The sequence below is a fragment of the Polypterus senegalus genome, chromosome 2, assembly GCF_016835505.1.
Source record: "Polypterus senegalus isolate Bchr_013 chromosome 2, ASM1683550v1, whole genome shotgun sequence".
NCBI lineage: Eukaryota > Metazoa > Chordata > Cladistia > Polypteriformes > Polypteridae > Polypterus > Polypterus senegalus.
In genome coordinates, this window is record NC_053155.1 from 197622735 (window position 1) to 197647225 (window position 24491).

General features: G+C 36.6%; 1 protein-coding gene across 7 annotated transcripts in view; it reads left to right on the forward strand.

Moving 5' to 3' along the window:
* The window catches only part of kdm6a (lysine (K)-specific demethylase 6A), a 548877-nt gene that overhangs the window by 282198 nt on the left and 242188 nt on the right, over positions 1-24491 (forward strand). For all 7 annotated transcript variants that reach the window (XM_039745157.1, XM_039745151.1, XM_039745155.1 and 4 more), the window contains 2 exons: positions 10233-10287; positions 21682-21716. In XM_039745157.1, coding sequence (XP_039601091.1) covers positions 10233-10287; positions 21682-21716 — 90 coding nt within the window. The remainder of the gene's footprint in view (positions 1-10232; positions 10288-21681; positions 21717-24491) is intronic.

Here is a 24491-nt window from a genome sequence, read left to right on the forward strand (position 1 = left end):
ATTTCAATGGTAGGTTTATTTCAACAGTGGCAGATTGCACATCAAAAGGAAAATCGAAAAATTTTCTAATTTCTAATCTAATTAATTAGATTAATTTTTTTAATCGAGTTGAAATCGAAATATGTAGATTTGTGTATATATACAGTATATATGTGTATATACAGTATAAATGTAGATATGTATATATATGTATAGATTTGTATGTGTATATATATATGTATATATGTTTATATGTGTGTGTGTGTGTGTATATATATATATATATATGCCAGCAACACTCATGACAATGACAACACAATTACATTGTCAATCATGTTATTATATAAAATGTTTCCTTTTCTTTTTCATTATTTTTTTAACACACTACTTCTCCTGAAGCCTGGTATTTTGCTAGCATATAAATATAAATATATATATATATATATATATATATATATATACATCCACAAATCTATACTAATAAAAGGGAAAGCACTCACTCACTCACTCATCACTAATTCTCCAACTTCCCTTGTGGGTAGAAGGCTGAAATTCGGCAGGCTCATTCCTTACAGCTTACTTACTAGATTTGGGTAGGTTTCATTTCGAAATTCTACGCCTAATGGTCATAACTGGAAGGTATTTTTCTCCATTAACTGTTATGGAGTTGAGCTGGAAAGACGTGGGGGTGGCGGAGTTTCGTATGACATCATTACGCCTCCCACGTAATCACGTGAACTGACTGTCAGCGCGTGCGTAGAAAACCAGGAAGACCTCCAAAAGCGCTTAAGAAAACATGCATTATATCATTGAGAAGGCAGCGAAACAATAAGAAGCGAGCGAGTGACATATACTACCATATTCATGAGTGCTGCTACCTCGGAAAGAAAGCAAGGTGTAAACCTAAACTTTAAATTAAGTTCATAGACAGGCTACCACTGGCGTTTCACATGCCCACAGGTAATGCAGAATACAAGTTTAATGAGAGGACACAGGATATAAACGAGAGTTTTGATCACTTTGTAACTAAGTTAAAATTGTAGGTGAAGGGTGTGCTTATGCAAATTCGAGAGACTGTGTTTGTGGGGATTAACAGTTAAAGGCGGGTGGGGAGTCACGTCATCATCTCCTCCCATTCATCTCATTTCGCTGTGAGCTGAGCTCCGCGGCTAACGCTAGTCTTCCGAAGCAACTTCGTCAGACTGCCACCAAATACTCACAGAAAAATCCACAAATTGATGCACACGCTGTCTCTAGAGTTTCTCCACACTGAATCCTCCAGGCACTACTTACAAAAGGTCACATTAACAATCGTGTAACGTTATTTTTAAAATCTTTTCTTTTCTTAGCACAAGCACAGCTAAGAAGCTTCGATGTATGTGCTCCATAACGCGTTAAAAAATAATGCATTTAATCACACTTTGCATTACAAGCAAAGGGAGCTTTTGTCAATGCATGATTTCCTGGTACACCGATTACATTGATCAGCGCATCCCGATTCATTTTACCCCCGCACCACCTTAGTTTGAGAAGAAGTATGAAAAAATATGAGGTTAACACAGAAAAACAGATCACCAATTCAAGCTTTATGAATAATCGACTCGCCATCAGTAATTGTTTTGGTAAAGCCATCCTCCTTCCATTTTATAATTTTTCCGTCGCTAGCCATGATTAAATGAACGGTAAAAAAGTAAGAGCAAAGCGTGGGTGACTTATTTAGGCAGGCATAAATATGACAGCAACACTCATGACAATGTCAATCATGTTACGTTATTATTAAAATGTTTCCTTTTCTTTTTCATTACTTCTTTAACACACTACTTCTCCGCTGAGCAGGGTATTTTGCTATATATATATATATGAATGACCTCCAAAGAGCGCTGAGACTTTTGATATCATGAACATGTCTGCAAAAACTGGGGTCTCCTGCCCAGCAAAAGTCGAGCAGCCAGCCCAAAAGGCGATCATAACGTCAGTGAACACATCTATACAATATAAAAGAAAAAAGCAACTTTCCTTTCTTTACACCTTTTTTCCTTTTATCCCAAACCAAAGCCTTTCTCTCTTAACAGTGCAGAGGACACAAAACTAATTTTCTTTAAATGCCGATAAGGCACATTACCAGAGGCACAAATTTGAACGTTCACATAGAAAATGTAATTTCTATACCACAGCCGTCGTGTAGCGCCTTTCAAAAGGGATCTACTACCGAGAGATGATCCATATACATTTTAGCTGCTGTTTGTTACTTACCTGTTGTGTTACACAGTCTTTAAAATGTAGTTTACCCGCAACCACTCCAGTAGTGCTCAGTGTACCTGTACTTCTTAAAACGTTAATGTTTTACTGTTTAATAACTTATAGACTATATTTTATTATTTTTCCCTTGCACTCAGTGACCAAAGCTATACACACACATATAGACACATACAAACATACACACAAGTATATATATGTGTATATATATGTATGTATGTATATATATATATATGTGTATATATATGTATGTATATATATATATGTATGTATATATATGTATGTATATATATATATGTATATATATATATATGTATATATATATATATGTATATACAGTGGAGGAAATAATTATTTGACCCCTCACTGATTTTGTAAGTTTGTCCAATGACAAAGAAATGAAAAGTCTCAGAACAGTATCATTTCAATGGTAGGTTTATTTCAACAGTGGCAGATTGCACATCAAAAGGAAAATCGAAAAATAACTTTAAATAAAAGATAGAAATTGATTTGCATTTCATTGAGGGAAATAAGTTTTGAACCCTCTAACAAAAAGACTTAATACTTAGTGGAAAAACCCTTGTTTGCAAGCACAGAGGTCAAAGCGTTTCTTGTAATTGATGACCAAGTTTGCACATTTTAGGAGGAATGTTGGTCCACTCCTCTTTGCAGATCATCTCTAAATCCCTAAGGTTTCGAGGCTGTCTCTGTGCTACTCTGAGCTGGAGCTCCCTCCATAGGTTTTCTATTGGATTAAGGTCCGAGAGACTGACTAGGCCACTCCATGACCTTAATGTGCTTCTTCTTGAGCCACTCCTTTGTTGCCTTTGCTGTATGTTTTGGGTCATTGTCGTGCTGGAACACCCATCCACGACCCATTTTCAGTTTCCTGGCAGAGGGAAGGAGATTGTCGCTCAGGATTTCACGATACATGGCTCCGTCCATTTTCCGTTAATGCAATTAAGTTGTCCTGTGCCCTTAGCAGAAAAACAGCCCCAAAGCAAAATGTTTCCACCCCATGCTTGACGGTGGGGACGGTGTTTTGGGGGTCATAGGCAGCATTTTTCTTCCTCCAAACACAGCGAGTTGAGTTAATGCCAAAGAGCTCTATTTTGGTCTCATCAGACCACAGCACCTTCTCCCAGTCACTCTCTGAATCATTCAGGTGTTCATTGGCAAACTTCAGACGGGCCTGCACATGTGCCTTCTTGAGCAGGGGACCTTGCGAGCCCTGCAGGATTTTAATCCATTGCGTGTAATGTGTTTCCAATGGTTTTCTTGGTGACTGTGGTCCCTGCTAATTTGAGGTCATTAACTAACTCCTCCCGTGTAGTTCTAGGATTCTTTTCACCTTTCTCAGAACCATTGACACCCCACGAGGTGAGATCTTGCGTGGAGCCCCAGGCGAGGTCGATTGATGGTCATTTTGTGCTCCTTCCATTTTGAACAATCGCACCAACAGTTGTCACCTTCTCTCCCAGCTTCTTGCTAATGGTTTTGTAGCCCATTCCAGCCTTGTGCAGGTCTACAATTTTGTCTCTGACATCCTTGGACAGCTCTTTGGTCTTTCCCATGTTGTAGAGTGTGGAGTCTGCTTGATTGATTGATTCTGTGGACAGGTGTCTTTTATACAGGTGACTAGTTAAGACAGGTGTCCTTAATGAGGGTGACTAATTGAGTAGAAGTGTCTAACCACTCTGTGGGAGCCAGAACTCTTAATGGTTGGTAGGGGTTCAAAACTTATTTCCCTCAATGAAATGCAAATCAATTTCTATCTTTTATTTAAAGTTATTTTTTCGATTTTCCTTTTGATGTGCAATCTGCCACTGTTGAAATAAACCTACCATTGAAATGATACTGTTCTGAGACTTTTCATTTCTTTGTCATTGGACAAACTTACAAAATCAGTGAGGGGTCAAATAATTATTTCCTCCACTGTATATATATGTATGTATATATATATGTATGTATATATATATATATACACACACACATATAATTTGTGTGTGTGTATGTATGTATGTATGTTTGTGTATATATAATGTAGATAGGTATGTATATATATATGTAGATATGTATTTATAGATATGAAGATATGTATGTGTATATATATGTGTGTGTGTGTGTATATATATATATATATATATATATATATATATGACAGCAACAATCAAGCTTTGAGAAAACAGTAAAAGGAGGCGTGTCAGGCGTCAGTGGTACATTTTCTGATGCAGCTACGAAAACAACCATTGATGCTGCCGCCAAATACACAAAACAATTACTTTGACAATCATGTTACATTATTTTTAAAATGTTTCCTTTTCTTTTTCATAACTTCTTAAACACATGACATCGCTGCGAAGCGCGGGTATTTTGCTATATATATATATATATATCTCTCACAGCGACACTCATAACAGTGACAAAACAATTACATTGACAATCATGTTACGTTATTTTCAAAATGTTATGTATATATGTGTATGTGTATATATGTGTATATGTATAGATATGTATATATATATGTTTACGTGTGTGTGTAAATATATATATATGACAGCAACACTCATCACTCACAACAGTGACAAAACAATTACATTGACAATCATGTTACGTTATTTTCAAAATGTTTCCTTTTCTTTCTCTTTCCTTCTTCAACACACTACTTCTCCGCTGCGAAGCGCGAGTATATATATATATACTAGCAAAATACCGGCTTCGGCGAGAGTAGTGTGTTGAAGAAGCAATGAAAAAGAAAAGGAAACATTTTGACAATAACGTAACATGATTGTCAATGTAATTGTTTTGTCACTGTTGTGAGTGATGAGTGTTGCTGTCATATATATATATTTGACACACACACGTAAACATATATATATATACATATCTATACATATACACATATATACACATACACATATATACATACATATATATCTACAGTACATATATACACATATATATACATACACACATACATACATACACACACATATATACACACAAATACATATATATATATACATACATACCCACACACATATATAAACATATATATACATATACATAAATATCTACATATATACACACACACAGCTATTTCGTATCAGTGCAATACGCTGCTTGTTAAAACGGATAACTCCTGCTCTTACGTGCAAGTCTGCGTGGATATTATGAACTATCGTATTTGTTCAAGTTCTATTTAAATTTTAAATAGAAGGAATTTTTATTTAGTTGACAGAAATATCTTTGGTAGGAATGGTAAAAACAGACAGGAATATTATTCGTGAATAAATCAACTCAAACCTTAAATAACTTAAAAGAACATTCAAATTTCTTTACTCTTATGTAAATTTATATAAAAAATAAACTTAGATTTTAAATATCCCAAAAGATTTTGCTCTCCATAAAAATATATCCTTTCAAAATTATACAAATTCAAATATGAACATGCTGCATAACAAAACCTGGAAATATAAATAAAATGTGTTCCTTTTAGCAATAACAAATCAAATCATTAAGTTGTCTTTGCTCATATGTCATTTTAGAGCTGGACGCCTGGCATCTATTTTTGGCAACAGGTTCGTTTCTGTTTGGTGTGAGGTTCTGTGTTGTGGAGATTCTCAGGATGGATTGCAGGTGCTCATCAGTGAGGCGACTCCTGTGTGCTGTTTTGTTAGTCTTTATCACTGAGAAGAGCTTCTCACACAGATATGTGCTACCAAACATGCACAAGGTTCGAGCCTCATGTAGATGGACTTTTTTTGTTCTTCAAAGTCACCAAAGCGCCGTGCAAACTCAGTGTGCTCGGTTTATCAGCAAAGTGCGTATTTGGGAACACCATAGTGACGACTTGGTTTAACATTACTTGGCAACAGGGAAAGTTGCACTGGTGCATTTGTGTCTCCCATAAAAGCAACTTCACTTGAAACCACTTTGTGATTGTACACGGGTAAAAACGTCCGCTGGTGTCAGATTCTTATTTAATTCTTCTGCTTTCTGTATCTTCTGCATTGCATTCAGGTCTTTCAGCCTCACTGATGAGCACCTGCAATCCATCCTGAGAATCTCCACAACACAGAACTCCCTGATGTTTTGTCTCATAGTGCTGTCTTAGATTAAATTCTGTAATTACAGCCACATTAGCTCCACAAATGAGACACACGGGTTCAGTAAACATATACTCAGCCTCCCATCGGTTTTTCAAGGCTCTGTTTTCAGAATCAACTTTTCTCTTCAGCATCGTGTGAGCTAGCTTCGCAATAACTTGCAGCATCATAAGGTAGACTTGATTAAGCGGTAAGTGTTCGGCAAGGCAGCTGAAGTGCTGCATTATGGGATCTGTAGTTTATTGTGTTACCAGCGCTTCATATACCCGGGCTTTAATAACAATAATACAGTATATAAAATGATCTCGCGGGCCGGATATAATTACACGCTGGGCTGGATGTGGCCCGCGGGCCTTGAGTTTGACACATATGGACTAAATAGAAATTGAAAAGAAATATTTTTTCTAATGTGATCGCGCAATTCAGATAGAGTTGACGCGCACTACAGTACATCGAGCCCGCATGCTATTGTGGTTTTGCCTGTGTGCCTCAATAAGTTACCCTCCCCTCGCTTTTACTTTTTTACCGTTCATCTAATGAATACACTGAGTATGGCTTTGCCAAAACAATCATTGATCGCGAATAAAGTATCCATTATTCATGAAGCTTCAATTGGTGATCTGTCTTTCTGCGTTAACCGCACATTTTTTTATACGTCTCAAACCAAGGGGATGCGAGGCTAAAATGAATTGAGAAGCGCGCGTACATACTTAGTGCATCCCCTCTCGGGAATCGAGCCTCGGACGTCGGCGCTAGAGGCGAAGCCTCTACTATTGCGCCACAGCGTGTGGTTTGTCTATTTGAGCATAGTAGTGTAATTTGGTTTTTGTTCATCACTCTTTGGAACTGTTGCCTTTTGTCTGCGCACTGCGTCAGTTCACATGAGCCGCTGAATATGGTTTTATATGTCACTCGCTCACTTCTAATTGTTTCGCTGCCTTCTTAATTATATAATGCATGTTTTCTTCAGCGCTTTTTGTAGCTCTTCCTGGTTTTCTATGTAATGCGTGATTACGTGAGAGGCATGATGTTGTCACACGAAACTCTGCCCCCCACGGCTTTCGAGCTCAACTCCAGTACAGTAAATGGAGAAAAATAGCTTCTAGTTATGACCATTATGCGTAGAATTTCGAAATGAAACCTTCCCAACTTTTGTAAGGAAGCTGTAAGGAATGAGCTTGCCAAATTTCAGCCTTCTACCTACACGGGAAGTTGGAGAATTAGTGATCAGTCAGTCAGTCAGTGAGGGCTTTGACTTTTATTAGTATAGATATATGTGTGTATATATATTTGTGTGTGTATGTATGTATGTGTTTGTATTCAGTGGAACCTCTGTTTATGACAATAATTCGTTCCAAAACTCTGGTCATAAACCGATTTGGTTGTGAATCAAAGTAATTTCCCCCATTGGATTGTATGTAAATACAATTAATCCTTTGCAGACCGTACGAACTGTATATAAATATGTTTTTTCAAAGATTTTTAAGCAGACATATAATTATATCATAGAATGCACAGTATATAAGTAAACTAAATGTAAAAACACTGAATTACACTGTAGGTTAACATCCAGTAGAAAAAAAAGTCTTATTTACGAGGTTAAAACAATGCTTGAATCTGTCTCTTTAAAAGCAGTCCTAATGCGTCCAGCTGTGTCTCTCTCTCTCTCTCTCTCTCTCTCTGTCTGTGTGTCTCTCTCTTGCCAGAGTCTGTCAGCCTGTGTGTGAGTGTGTGTGTCTCTCTCTCTCTCTCTCTCTTTGGCTGCACAGGGAATGCATAGGGAGAGACTGAACACTTGCGGAAATCATCGGCGTTCACAAACCGAACCAAATTGGCTTGTTTATATACCGAGTCTGTGGTCGTGAACAGATGCAAAAGTTTGGCGAATAAAGTGACTTGTTCATAAAGTAATGCAGAATTTCACACTCTTGACAAATCATGACGAGTTGTACTGGTCTCGCATCCCAAACCTTGCACTACTTTGCTTGCCAGTAGAAAGATTGTGTTTTTTAGTTGTAGGTTGAGTGAATGGCTACTGTCCATACATAAAATAGGATGAATATATATATATATTTACTTCCCAATTATGTTCTTTTTTTATCTTATAATTTAATAACTCACACTTTCATTTTTGATAAGTTAAGTAATTTGTTTTTGTTTAACTATAAGCCTTGCATCTAGATATGGTATTGACTCATAATACTAGGGAAAACAGCATGCAGTCATCTACCAATTCCTTTTCTGTGGAGAAAAAGGCTCACTTGGGCTCTGGAGAGCAGAGAAATAAGTTGATTTAACTGCACGTGCTCAAAATCTTTCCTAGGTGCCTCCCCCGTCAAAGGGGAGAGGAGATGAAAAAAAGCACATAACAGCCTTGCTGAAGCTCCATGGCTGGCTGCTTGCCATTTCTTTGATTACGATTGAATTTCTGTGTCCTAGTTAACTGAACAAAGACAATTCTGAAAACCAGGACTACATCACTGTGTAAGGAGTACAGTTTATTAAAAAAAAGATTATAGGTTTTTGTTATTGGAAGCCTGTATTTATTGCTTTTGCTTGGAATCAGATTTTTTCTTCTGTCTGGTAAGTGTGTTCTTCAGTGGAGTAATGTGTAATAAGTCAGTTAAACCTTATCTTCTTTTACCTACTAGTGTTTATACTTTTTGTTTCCTTGCTGTTAATTCTATCTCATTATAGTCTGTTGTCAGGATTCTTTTCTCTGTTCGTCTGCTATATGTTTTAATTTTTTACTTTAATCAGATATTTTATGCATGCTGACTAATGCTATGGAATTTAGTCAGCTGTGTTTATCTATTTGAGTGGAGGGATTTTTTCTTTCTATAACAAGAATCTTGAAAAGGCTGCCATTATGCAGAGCCAGAATCAATGCAGGCAACTATCAAATTGAGTTTGTCTGTGAATTGCAGTGGAAAGAAAAAGCTGCAGTGTGACAGAATAGAGATAGTAAGTATGGATGATTCTGCTTCATGGTAGCAGTATTTTTATATATGTAGTTGAAATGTTTTTAAGTCAAATTTGGAGCTTTTTTCATGTTTTATTTTCATGTCTCGTTGTGGTGTATTTGAGCTAGTTGTTGTTTCTGTGGAAAGAGTGGGGTAAATAATTGAATATAAAATGCTGTTCAAGAAATGAAAATTATATTATCTTGGTTATTTTTAATATCAGGTATATAACAAATATCGTAGGTTTCACAATTATATTTTTAAGGAAGTTTTTAATTTAAAGTTTGGGAAATTTCCACATGTTAATACAGTAATTTGCTGGGCACTTTGTTTTGCAGGGCTTGTTTGAAAATAGAACGGACTTAATTGTGCAGCTAACACACACTGTATAATGCAGTAACTTTTCACAGTTTTAAAATGGCTATTCGGTTTATTTTTCCTCTTTTTATTTAAACTTGATTTTCTAAATATTTCTTCAACCTGATGGTTTTGATTTGTACTGCATGGATTGTTCTTATTAAAAAATATGGCTTAATGGTGATAAAATTAAAAATATAGAAAGTTTAGAATTTCATTTTTTTATGCATTATCTGAAGTATATTATGATTTATTTCTATTTTCACAAATATAATGGATTTCTGAAGTGACAGTGCTTTGTTTTGAAATGATCATTTATGTAATAAGTACATTTACAGTCTTCAGTACATTTTTAACAAATCATATTTAACATACTTGCTAAGTTCTGTTTCTGTTCAACTTTAGTTTTTTTTGGCAGTTTAGTTTTTTTTTCAGCTAATGTGTAAATATTTCACTGTGCATACATTTTAGATATTAAGCTTAAGCGTAATTGTTTTAGATTAGATTTATTCTGTAAATATATTACATTATAAGAAAATAACTGAAATCTTTCTTTTGAATTTCACAGCATTTTCAGCTGGCTTTGATTGACTCAAATCCCTGCACTTTGTCTAAAGCTGAAAGTAAGTATGTGTAATGGTATATTAACACACACACACACACACACATATTTATATATATATAAAACATTCATATTAGGCAGCTTTTGTTATATCTTAAAATTGTAATTTTTGAGATCTGAAATTTTTAAAATTAGCCTTGAAACCAGGCAGCAATGCAATACTCTTCATCTGCATTGCCTTTCCTAGTTTCCTTGAAATGTTTGTTGTCAAGGTAACGCAGCAGCCAGTGCAGTCAAATGTTCATACTGTAGTAATGGGTAAATTTGAAATTTTTAAATTACCATTTTTGTCCATTAAATTCCTTCTTGCTTTTTAAATACCATCTTGCTTTTTTATTTCTACAAATATTTTGGGGAAGTGTACTAGGTTTTATGATTTTTTGAGCAATCTAGAGTATACACAGTCCTATCAGCAGATAAATATTTTAAGTAACATATTAGAAGCTGCTGTTATTATTTTTTCAAAAATGTGAGTATTCATTTAGGTTTTCAATCACAGAATTTTATGCAGAAGTTAAGTGAATATTTGTAATTTAACCTTTAATGAGCACATTGTGTTTCTGCTATGTTTGATAAATAAACTATTACAGCTGAATGTCTGGTTTTGACACAGGGAAGTTTAATGGTTATTATATGAAAGTGCATGGTAATATTTTAACGAAATATGCATTTCAAGTAGGTAAAGTGTGATATTTGAATATTTAAAGCATTTTATTAAAGATGTGCAGAAGAGATTTCAGGATCCAGAGGGATAGCTTTGGAAAAATTAGAACAAATGTATTCATATCATTTACACAACAATTATAATAACTGAATTAGAAAATGTGAAATATGTCCAGTGACAACCATGATGTGGAGATAGAGGTGTATTGCCTTCAGGGAATGTCTGGCCAGTCTTGTATTTCTTTATTCTCATTATTTTATCATTGCTTATTCTAGAAATGCAAAATAAGATCATATTTTATGAGTTGTAGTGTTCTCCATTTGATGAATTATTGTCAATCATTATAAACTGACACCTCTTTGTAACACAGAAAGGAACGTAAGGATAAATTCACCAGAAAACTTTTGTATTTGCATTATACATGTAAGAATATGTTTTAAACTAAAGGGTAAACCTGTCAGAAACTCATTATATTACTAAAAAATGTGTTATAAAGGATTTTTGTAGGAGTTGAACATGATGATATGCATAGGGGGCAGTTGCATGCATAGCTGCTTGTCGAAGAAATGTAGTACTGTAGCCCAAGATTAGTTGTTGAAAGCTTACAGCATCAATCATGTTTTTTTTTTGTTTTCCTAACCCTTGTATACTCTTTGCGTGATTTCTTGTGAGTACCAGTTATCACAATTTTTCTTTGTTGGTTCTCTTGCTAAAGAGTCCTTGCAAGTAGTATTCTCATTTGTCATTGTAGATATAGCATTACATGTGTATTATTTTGGTATTTGACTAAGTAGGTTCAGACATTTATTAGACAGTTAAACCTACAAAACAGGTCTCGGCATCAACTATCTAAAGTAATTAAATCCACACCAAAATGTAATATTTACCTCGAAATATAGTAGAATTATATGAACGTTAAAGGCCTATCCCAGCAAAATGCAAAGTTAATTATTTAAATCCAACAAAATCCACAAAACTGTCAAATGTGAGTCATGTACTCAGCTAGCAAATGTAAATGATAAAAGTTATCTGACATAAACTCCAAATGTGTTTGCCTTCATCAGAAGATCCCAGACTGTCACATATTGCTGCACTATACCTGTCCCCCAATCCTTCCAGTTGACTTGGTGAGTTGATGGTCAACATATAATCTTCAAAATAGCCTCCAGTGCCTATAATTTTTCTAAAGACTGCACAACACCACAAAATACCACAGGTAACTGCCAAGGTGATTAATGGTAAAAAGATAAACTACATAAAACATGATATAGCAGTCCTACAAAGTATCACATGGTTTGCAGTGAAATTGCTTTCACTTTTATCTCAAAATGCCTCCCAGTTTTCCTGAAGGTATTCTGCTTCCACATTTAAACTATCTGATATGCAAGTTAAATACTTTTCCTTATGTGCTTCTTTAAATTAGCAATATATGTCAAATTAAGTGCAAATTAATATAATTTATGAATGGGTTTAAACTTATTTTTTTTTTTACACTAGAAACGTCTGGCTAATACCAATTAATTATTTTATCTGGGTGCATGTCACGTTGTCCTTCATTGAGTTTTTCTAATTTGCTGCACTTCAAATAACTATGCTGATGCAACTCTGAAATTTTATTCAGAAAACGTTAAGGATATTGTTGTTTATTTTATTACACAAAGACCCCTTATTACTACCTCAAGCAACAAGCATTGAACATTGGTACCCAGATGTCAATTGCTCTTTTTCTCATCTGGCTCGATCTTGACCACATTTGCATATCTTTTTTACTACCGACAAATCTCCTCCTGTCATTGTTATCAGCATTACTGAACATTGTTTCCCAGATCTGAATTGCTGTCTGCCTTCAGCAGGGAACTATAAAATAATCAATTAGAATATGCATGCAACACTAATCACTTACATTTTTGCAACATGTGATTGAAAAGAAATAAAAAGTGGAAAATGTTGGCATATCCATTTATTTCAATTTAGTCAGTTATGAAAAGGGCATTGCAGTATTTTTTACATACTGTTGAAAAAAAGTACATAGCCAGCATGAAGTGTATGTGGGGAAGGAAGAACATGTGAAGTAGGACCAAGGTTATTACAGTTTTTTTCCTTTTTATATTAGTTTTTATTTCTATATTTTTTCTGACCATATTTGGAAATTCAGTTTAGTTTTAGATTTCCTTCCTCATATATTTTTTGTTTTAATTTAGTTATTTTACAAATACATTTCTATTTTATTTTTATATATATTAGTTTCAGTTTTAGTAATTATGGTATGGTTAAAGAGCTACTATGGAGTTTAGTTTTTGTGTCACAATGAAACAGAACTGTACACTTAACAGGTTTGGATATAATATGAGTTTAATGTTAGTGGAAGCATTACTACACGACACTCTTTACTATTTGGTTTTGTTTTTGTCTGATAAAAAACAAGCACAATCAAATTTCAGTTACTGAATATGAACAATTTTACTCAATTTTATAATTTTTTAAATATTTTCTGTCATTTGTGCTGTACAAATCTACGCTGACTGTTGGCACTTTTTTTCTTTTCCTTTTATTGCCCAGAATGGGCTAGTTTGTAATGAAATTTAGGTGAATTTAAGCTGTAAGGGTTTTTTACTCTAAATGTCTACAGCATACAACATACCCTGCACCAGCAACAATGTGCTTATAATGAATGCCTTCAATATTGCCTTCAAAAATCTCAAATACTGGGCTTTATTTTCTACCAGCCATGTTGATCTCTGATTCCATCTCAGACACAAGCAATTTATAGACAGAATGTTGCCACCTGCAGACCTGAAAAGATATAAAAAATTAGAAAGCAGAGTCTACTGTGTTATGACAGGTGTGACCATGAAAATCACGAGGAGCTTATGAAGAGCAGTGCTCTTAGGCTTAAATCAGTGTGTAGACCCCACCTAGCTGTATTGAGGGAACCAAAGAAAAACAAGCATGTAGTATCAAGGTTAGGGGCGGTGAGACTTGAATAGCCAATCATAAGAACAGTAAACTCATAATGAGCAGAGCAACAGCATGTAATAAGATCATGGATAGGAACAAAATGAAAGAGATAGCTAGGGCCCACAATTTACCGCGGCAAGAAATCGTAAATTCTGCGGCATGTGTTTTTAAATTCCGCAGTGTACCGCAGTGTGGCAGATGCAGTACCAGATCTCGTAAGACTAATTCGTAACCCAAGCAAAATAAATGCAATTTTTCTTATTCTTCATCCTTAATAATAATCAATCATAATTCGTAATACTAATCAAATAGGTATATCAAAGCATTCACATCTGCACATTTTAATCCACAGATTTGCTTTAGGCAAACGATGCTAAGACATATGTAGCCATAATATTATTCTCAACAAACTATCGAATAATGTTTTTAAAGTTATTGTTTATTTATAGTTTAACAAAACGGCACTGTAAGATCGTAGGTTTTCTTGTGACAGAATATCGCAGTGGTGACAACACTGATCCATATTTTGAGAACGAGCGTTCCACATCAACCGAAGAGATCGGCAAAGTAAACTTTAGCAAGAGCTGCTAAGCGAGGCAGTCTGACCTCTTAAGGCACGCCAAAAAGCAGTGATATCTTACTTCACGAGATGCTATGTCCAGATAAGATTGCCATTCATCTGCTGCAGTCATTATTGTGTATAATCAGCAAAATTCTTCGATAAGAGTGGTAGCTGTCTTGGATCAAATATTCTCACAGATCTGAATAGGTCTATTGCCGGCTGTTTGGTTTGCACAAAATATTTTTTAAGTTTAGCAGCAGCATTGTGCTTTGCATCTTCACAGCTGCTGGTTGCATTTGGAAATCCGGACGATTTCAGGCAAGACAGTAAGTCGGGCACTTTGTTGTAAACATCGACAGCCATGAATGACTGTGCCTCATTAGAAGTCAGAGTGTTCATAATTTGCTGGCTGCGAATAGATACAAATTCAAGTTCAGCTCTCAGCTCGTTAAGTTTATCAGTACTTTGCAGCAATGCCGACAGCTTCTTTAACTGGACTGTAGCTCCACTGTGTTCGATTTCAGTAGCAACGAACGAGATATTAATGAGATGATGCAATAGGCTAAAGAAAGAACTTAAAGAAGTAATCAAAGCTAATCATACTAATATTAATATGCCTCAAATGGTGAGATTTCATTCAGATTTGGTATTTTCTGTGGCAGTTAGGTTAATTCTGTGGCGTGGCGTTTTACTGCTGCAAATCCCTAAATTCCGTGCCGTGGCGTTAAATTCCGTGGACCGCGATTAATCGTGGGCCCTAGAGATAACATCTGATATATCTGAGATTAAGAACAATATATACAATATCTAAACGTGATTATCCAGAGCAGGATCACAGCAAACCTAGAGCCTACCCAGACATGTTTGGATGCAAGGTAGGAAAATTCCCTGGTATGCAATATGTATGATATGGCTGATGTTAAGAAAAAAAATACAGTATTTCAACTATCTGTTTTGAGAGAGAGAGAGAAACACTGAAATAACGGGGACAGATATTTTAAAGCATAATTCTGCTATTGAGTTATTTTCACAATATCAGATATTTTGAGCTGTAAATATTAACTAGCATAAATACAAAAACTTGAGTATGTTTAGCTTGGTCTTAATTGATATTCAAATTTTCTGAGATACTGAATTTGGGACTTTCATTAGTTGTCAGTTATAACCATCAAAATTAAAATAAATAAAACATACATCAGTCTGTGTGTAATGAATGAATCTAATATACACTTTTTGAATGGAATTATTGAAATAAATCAACTTTGTCATGATATTCTAATTTTATGACCAGCACCTGTAGTTTCATCTCTCTCTGACCTTTTTATTATCTCTACTTTATTTTCCATGGTGATGGTTTTTCTCTTTACTGTATCACCAGCACTTGCATCAGATTTGTGTTTCAGAGACATTGTTGAAGGGTGAAGACAAAAGGTTATGATGAGCTCTTCTGCACAGCGCTGTACACGCTATCACGGCAGGAAGGCACCTGGTGTGTTGACGAGGGACAGCCTCCTGTTGTGTACGTAGCAGTGCAAGCAGACTTGCTATTGAGAATGAGTGGAGGTAGTGAGGGGCGGGCACACAGTCACCTCCACTTGCATACAGTATGCTGACATGCTACAATGCATTTCCTTGCTTTTGATCACAGATCATAAATCCAGCCCTAATGCATTTCTTTGTTGTTGGTATTCCTTGTAGCAAATGTTTCTTAAATAAAACTTGCTAATTTAACAGAAAATGTGTGATCACTTGTTGCAGAAGTTTTTGGAATGTATAAATTTCAGCACATCCTTCAACAGTCGATATAGCAAAATTTAATAAATAAGTTAAAAATAAATATATTAATTGTTATTAATGTGTCTGTTTACTTTAAAGAATTTTGCATCCTTTTACAAAAGTGTTTCACCTATTTTTAATTTGTTTACTTGCAAAAACAATCTGCTTCCTGACTGAACAGAAGTTTTTCTGGTTTAAAATCTGGATGTGAAATTACCATTTAAGCACTACATTCCTTAATTTTCTTTGACACATGATTTGTCAGTCTGGAATGCTTGTCTTTGGTTCATCAGATTTCAACAAGTGAGGACAACATTCAAAAATATTTTGCTGCTGTTCAGAGTTCATAGTGCATTAATTATGACTTTTTGCAGGTCCATTGCCAAATAAGCTGCCAGAAACAGTGACACTTATTTCTTGGGTTAGCAGTTCAGAGCCTGAATTTCTGTGAAAGGAGAGTTAAATTATATTTAAAGCTCTTCATAGTTTCATTCTTTGATCATGTTTTAAGGATGTTGCCAGTCTTCTGTTCTGTGTAATTAGAGTTGACCAATTCCAATTTCGATATTTATTTTCCTTTTATAACTATTTTATATAAATTTCCTGCATAACTAGCCTTTTAAAGACTTTACGGCCCCTGTAGTATTGTTCTTTTTCATTTTTACAGTTGGTTTAGTAACAAATTGTCATTAAAAATTAACCATAATAAATATGCATCTGTATATAAATGTTACTGACAAAAGTTAGCTTAAATAAATTACAAGGCTTATCTTAATTACAACCAAAAATACAAACAAAATGTCCCTAATATGCTTACCAAGAAGACAGAATATGAGCATCACTAGATTGACCATTAAGACTTTGAAGGAATGACTTTTGAAATGGGGTTTTGCACTGTTATGTGAATAAATTAAACTGTAATAGCTATTAGTGAAACTAAAGATTTTTTGGCTGTATTTTTCAATCATTTTAATGGTATCTTGAAAAAAAAAGTAGAATTTGTTTTATCAAAAACATGAACATTTCTGGGTGTGTCCTTGAACAGGCTGTATGCACATTGTAGTGCAGATGTATTTCCTGTGAAATCTCAGACAGCTCAATTATTTCCCTTCTCCATACTGCAGTTGCGATTTTTGTTTAATGGCAAGAATGAAAGAGAAAAAGTTTGTTTCAGTGTACAGATAGCTATACAGCTGAAAGTTTTTGTGCACCTTTATGTTGAGCTTCCAGTATGTACAACAAAGTACTTAGTTTTCACACGTCTGCCGGCAAACATGTTGCGTCTGAGAACTGCTCCAGCCATACTACCACACCCCCGTATAAGCCGCAAGTGCGGCGATTATTTATTTAAAAACTGGCCTTTTCATCTGAGCTGTGGACCTGCTAAACCACATTCCTCCCCCCTTAATCCCCCAAGTTGCTCGGTATGGCTCCATACCACTACCAACCCTGTGCAACGGGTGGCCCAGGTCCACGGCTCGGCCACACTACCACTGCAGTAAAATAATAAATAAAAGCAAAAATAAAATGTTCATTAAAAAGCTCAGTCCTTTAAAATATCCTCTATCGGCTTGGGTCCATGGGTTCTTTTTAAGTCTGGCACCTATCTCACTTGCTGCTCTGTCTGCTGCTCTTCCGCCCCCACTGCCAGCTCATCCCACTACTGCCACCATTTGTAACGATGCAGGTTCTCACTCCATCCTCCCATCTCCTTTTTGGGAGATCTTGAACCTGAGACTGTTGGAAATGTAACAGGATGAGCTGGACAGTGAGGACACAATGAAGCAAGGGGAAAGGTGCATAGTGCAGACATTGCTTTTATTAAAAACAACAAAACTAAAAACCGTGTTCAAAATAAATAGTGCAGTGCTTCAAATAAATAATCCATTAAAAGAATAAAACAAAGTGGAGGTTAAAATTTAATAAATAAATCGAGATAAAACAAGTTTTAAAACAATGGCTGGAAGCAGTCCTTTTAAACAAAACCCGGTGACGACGACTTCTGCTGAAGGCTCCCCTGCTTCTTCCATCCGGGCTATGCACCAGGGGAGTTGCCCTACTTGCAGCTGAACTTCTTCCTCTACTGGTCTGGAAGCCGTTCAATCCCTGGCTCTGTAGGGATCCATGAGACAGGTTCCCCATTGACCAGGGTGCTCACGCTGGGACTGTATCTCCCGAGCCTCGGACTCCTGCTACCCTCCTCGGCCTTATACAGTGAGACAACCACTTTCCAGTCATTCTTGCTCCTCGCAAGTGCTCAGCAGGAGCGGCTGCTACTTTCTGCCCCCGAGTGCCAACCAAACGCTCCTCCTTTTCAGCTGCCAACCCTTACCAACAAGCCTGCTCTCTCTCTCTCTCTCTCTCTCTCACGCGTGCCCCAGCTTTCAGCTTCCAATTCTTTTTTCTCTAACCTCGGTTCTTTCCATTTTTTTCTTCCTTTGCACTCACGCTCCTACTATATATAATGGGGACGTGGCGATGAGCAGCTCCCGGCATCAATTACGGATGTGGACGATTCCTCACCTGTGTACTTAAAAGAGGAAACGGTCGCAGCATGTTGCGTCCGAGAACCGCACTGACCACAATCTATAAGCCGCCAGTGTGCAGATTATTAAAAAAGTTGGCTTTTTCACCTTTGCCGTGGACCCGCTATACCACAGTGTGTCCGATTCAAAACCCAATCTTAATGGATCATCGCTATTTGGAGAGAAAGCTTTATGGTTATTCCAAATTTGTAGATAGATACTTTATTAATCCCATGGGGAAATTCACATACTCCAGCAGCAGCATACTGATAAAAAACAATATTAAATTAAAGAGTGATAAAAATGCAGGTAAAAACAGACAGTAACTTTGTATAATGTTAACGTCATAGTGTGGGGGGAGGAACAGTCTCCTCAGTCTGTCAGTGGAGCAGGGCAGTGACATAAGTCTGTCACTGAAGCTTCTCCTTTGTCAGGAGATGATACTGTTTAGTGGATGGAATGGATTGTCCATGATTGACAGGAGCCTGCTCAGCGCCCGTCTCTCTGCCACGGATGTCAAACTGTACAGCTTCATGCCTACAATAGAGCCTGCCTTCCTCACCAGTTTGTCCAAGCATGAAGCGTCCTTCTTTATGCTGCCTCCCCAGCACATCACCGCGTAGAAGAGGGCTGGTTGCGGAATTCAGCGAATGTTCTTTGCCGAATATACTCCGCTCCAGTGTGCTGGCATATTGCATTGGGAACCTACTATAGGCGGTTTAAGAGTTAAGAGAGCAAATTTCTAAACTTGCTGAACCGTTTACTATCAAAGTCATGTAAATCAGTTTCATTAAACTTGTGCAGAATCCGGTATCTTTTCTGTTTTTTCTCATGTAGATCGTTTTACACTGTTTTTCTTTGAAGCAGCATTCCGTAGGATCATGTAACCTTTTTTCCACTTCTGAAACATGCAGTTTGCACAACCACTATATTTAGTTGCCACTTTATGGATATTGCTCTCTGCCTTTATTTCTCTTTGCAGTGCTACTGCATCTTTTTCAACTGTTTCCATTGATACAACTACAGTGTTTCCGGTGTATGAGACATTGTCCGGTCTCTCTCCATCAAGAGACACAGCCGCAAATAAACCTGTCCTGTAGCACATCAGATAAAACCTCACCAACCTGACTACTTTTGGAGAGCCTACGTAAGTCGGTAGTATAGTGCAGCAATAGTTCACTTTTATCTTAATTGCGCTTGTAATATCTAAACAGTTATAATGGTGCAATTAATCTGTGCAGCAACTTACATGTCTTCATTCCCATTACACTCGCAACAGCCACCTTTCTCATAGTTTTGTTTGTGAGGCAATATTATTCCACCCCCTCGACATATGTAAATTCCCCATTTCTCCACAGTACTATCAAAGACATCCAGTTGTTTTACATTTTCTTTCTTTTTCCACTCAACTTTTATACTTGATGGCTTTCCTTTGGTTTTATTTCCATCTTCCACTCAGAAGCTAATTGGTACAAGCAACAGTTATGACAGTTTATTCATTCAAAATGTGATACAGCAGTAGTTTCCTTTTTAAACAGCTTCTGGTGAGTTGTTCCCGACATGTTAAATTGTCCTTGTAAAGTCATGTTTTTTTTCCACGTTTAGTAATAACACTTAAAAAGCAGTGAAACAGAGTCCCAGTTTTCTTTCTTTAGTTTTTCTTTCTGAACCAAATAAGTAAAGACAATTACTATGCCAAGAGGTGATAAACGTTTTCTGGTTATCTTTCAGACTGACCAGCTTTTTTTGGTGATCATTGCAAAGTAAGATTTTATAGGAAACAATTCTTTTGAATTGAACAGGGTAATCAGGAAGAATAATGAATGAATTTTCAGTGTGTGTTTTTACCTACTAATTAGATGTTTTATGATGTTCATTTTTTTTTACTTTGTTCACTCAAGCATTTATTACATTTCATCAGTTGTTTGCCCAAATGTTTATTTACCGTTTTGCCACACCCACAGCCAGACAGTAAAGTATGATTACTGTATTTTGTTTTATTTTAACTTGGTACAGACAGCAATAACATTTACAGGCTGCAAATTTGAATCACTCCTGCTCCCTATGCTCAACTATAGAGATCTGCCCCTGGTTCGCTGTTTTCCTTGCTCCACTACGGGGCATCCTGTCTACCTTGCCTCCTCCCTTCTGCACCAGCTTTCTCTCAGGGCATCTATAACCCTTAATTGTTGATGTCGAAATGTCCTTCCTTAGCGAATACTTACTGATCTAGATGTTGCTATCCTGACAAATTTCACTAAATGAGAAATAATATTTTTGTTAATGAGTGAGTTATTCAATCAACTTTGTATTTTATTTTTATGTATTTATGTATTTATATGTGGAACATATTGTTTGCTGAGGGGCTGATTGCTCCCCTAGAGGATACGGACACTTCTCGGAAAACCCCTCCTAAAAACGCTGACAGACAAACTTCACATTGCTCCCTTACTTTCTAGGCTTAATTGCGGCTGCTCTCTCGCTCGATATGCTTTCCGCACAGTACTCTGCATACTTAAAAGCCTGAACAGCACCTATCAGCTTTTGATTGCTTCTCTCTCTCTCTCGCTGACATTCCCTGCTCCTGACGTGCACTCTTCTGAAGAGGAAGATATGTTTGCATTCTTTTAATTGTGAGGTGGAACTGTCATCTCTGTCCTGTCAAGGAGCACATTTACACTTTTGAAAAGACATCATTTTTGTTTGCAGTGTTTGAATAATGCTCCTGTCTCTATAACTTCCTCTGTTTCTGTGCAAATCTATGACCCAAGCGTGACAATATGTATTTTTATCAATGTCCCTTATAACTTATTTGTTTAGTCTAAAATTTCAGGTTTAATGCTTAAAGTTTCATAGTTGTCATAGCATGAAATTACTTGACTTAACAGTTTTTCTTCTTTTTTTTTGCAGTACAGTTTCATATTGCGCATTTATATGAGATTCAGGTAAGTGATTTATTTTTATATTTCCTTATTTCTATAATGTACATGTATTAAGTACCTGGTTTAACTTTTAGTTTTGAAAAAAGAAGTCTTATGTATTTTAGCACCATATGAGTACTTGTAGTTACTAAATCAGGGAATATTATTGTTCGTCTTTACACAATTATGTCTGAAATTGTGTGTTTCACGAACAGCTATTTCTTTATACTTAATCACTTTTAGTGTGTTGTCTTGTTTGGATGTTTTTAATGTGTTGAATTACATGAATTCTCTACCCATTAAATATATATGCTGTGTTTTTTGATATGTTACTTTCCCCAAGTACTTTGTAGTGGTGGTCCAAAAAAAAAAAAAATCATGTGTTCAGTCAAAATGGATAGAGAGAATTTTATGACATAACAGAACTCAAGGGTTGTCAGTGCCATAGAAAAACATCCATGGAAAAAAGAGAAATAAATCTCACATTACTTGTGTCATATAATCCACATGTCTGTTATCCTGTTGCTTGATCAAAATGTGCAAAATGAATGCATCACATTGGAGTGGTCTAAGGTGGCTTAACTGAGGCACATTTCTCCTTATATTACATGTTTAGTATGACCTGTGAATCCTTCATATTAATTAGTAAGTCTACCATCAAGTCAATATGCTTTACTGCACAGAGATGAATAATCTATCTACTGATGTTTTATCAGTGTTATGAAAACCAAAAAAAGCCTTTGTTAAGGTATTGCTACATAAGACTAATTATCAGCTCCTACATAAAGAGTGAACTCAAAGCCTCATCGGAGTGACTTATTGAATTGATGATCTGCCTTTTCCCCTTTTTCATTAGTCTAAAATCTTGTCTTCAATTCTTACACATAATATTTTAGGAATGTGCCTTTCCTGTTTGTCTTTTACAAGTGTTTTGGAAGTAATTAATAGTATTTTAGAAACAAATGCACGCACTTTTCATTTATTGAGAGTGTGAAATAATAAATACTAGCCAACCCGCGGCGTACCATACGCCACATAATCAGGCCGGTTTTTTAATGATTTTTAAGCACAGGGAGAAAATTAACATTTGAAAAATCGGTAATGTAATAAATCAGCAAGAAAAGCAACATTGTAACAATGCGCGGAATGAACCAACACATAATTGTCCGTGACTGAAAACTGGCGGACCGTCCTCGCGCCTTCTCCTGCCAGATGGAGGGATGGGGGTGCACGGCGCGGGGTGTGGAACAGGAGGAGAGAAGGACATCCATTCAGCTCCGTCCGTCATGCTAGTCTGCTGATTTCTCGTTCAGTATGCACTGCCCGCTCATGTGCCCACCTCCAACTCGTCACTTGAGTCGTCGTCTTTACACAGTACAGATGTACCTGTGACTGACGTAGACTTTTCATTGCTCTGTGCGGTTTCGGCTGCTTTTCTATATATAATCCACCAAGACACCCGACCATGGTAGTAGCGAGGTGGGAGTGGGGTGTGTACAAAGCGTTGGGACGCAACCAGTGGGAGCGTATGAGTCACACTTAGTGGGAATTCCACGGTTTGCAGCCCGAATGGTGTTCAACGGCTTACCCACGCCAGGTAGACACACGCTCAATGTCATGCATAATTATTTATTGAATGCTAAACACTTCTGGAAAGACACGGTTGTCTAAAACGGGTTGGTGTGAGAATACAACAGTAAGCGAATGAAAAGATGGAACTCTGGAGAGAGCAACATACAACACAATAGTGAACCCGCGGCATAACAAACGCCGCATAATTATTTATTGATGGTTGAACACTTCTGGAAAGACACAGTTGTCTAAAAAGGGAGGGTTTGAGGATACAACAGAAAGTGAATGAAAAGATGGAACTCTAGACTTTTAATTTTGTGCCGTTTTGGCTGCCTTTCTATATATAATCCACCAAGGCACCCAACCACGGTAGTAGCGAGGTGGGAGGGGGGTGTGAGCAAAGTGTAGGAGCATCAAAGAAGATGCATGTTTGTCGCGGATGCGAATTGCTGTATGTAGCATGTAAAACAGTTTGCTATGGTGCACACAGTCGTGCGCCGTAACCGAAAACTCGTTTTTTAAAGACTGCTTACTTCATTGTGCTTTAACCTCAGTTGTAAAGGATTGTTTTAAGGATTCCATGGGATACCCCTCGCAAACCGTTTCACACGCTGCATATGGCGATTCAACTCCGCGAGAAACATGCCTCTATGAACAGTCAACGTAGCTCGGAGGTGCATGACATGCACATGACATTAACCTGACCTGCACTGCATGTGGCCTCTACGACAGACGAATATAAATGACGGCATTTTTTCTGTGTCGTCGCGTCCGAGTTGGTGGGCGTGGCCTTGCGAGTTGTCATATCCAATGGTCTTGGAGTTGGTGGGCGTGGCTCCTTCCTGCGTGCGCCATAGGTGTCTCACTTGTCGGGGGCTTAGTGAATCCACGCTCCTTTCGGCGTGCTTTTCATGGTTGTCTTGCCTTTCCATGGGTGTCTTGCCTTAGTGAATTATATATATATATATATATATATTATGCAATATATTTGAAGAAATTTTTTTACTTTTTTCAATTTTTTTTTTTTTTCTTTCTTTAACAATTGTTGCTGTTGCCTAGAATTGGTCTCCTTTGGGTCCTTTTCAGATTGAATCTTCATTATCTTTATCTTCTCCACAAGAACATGATTTATTTATTTATTTTTTTCACCATTACTCCCAGCTATATGGGTTATGCAACATATTAAAAAAAATCTTGTTTTGTTGATATGGTGAAGCAAGTTCACAA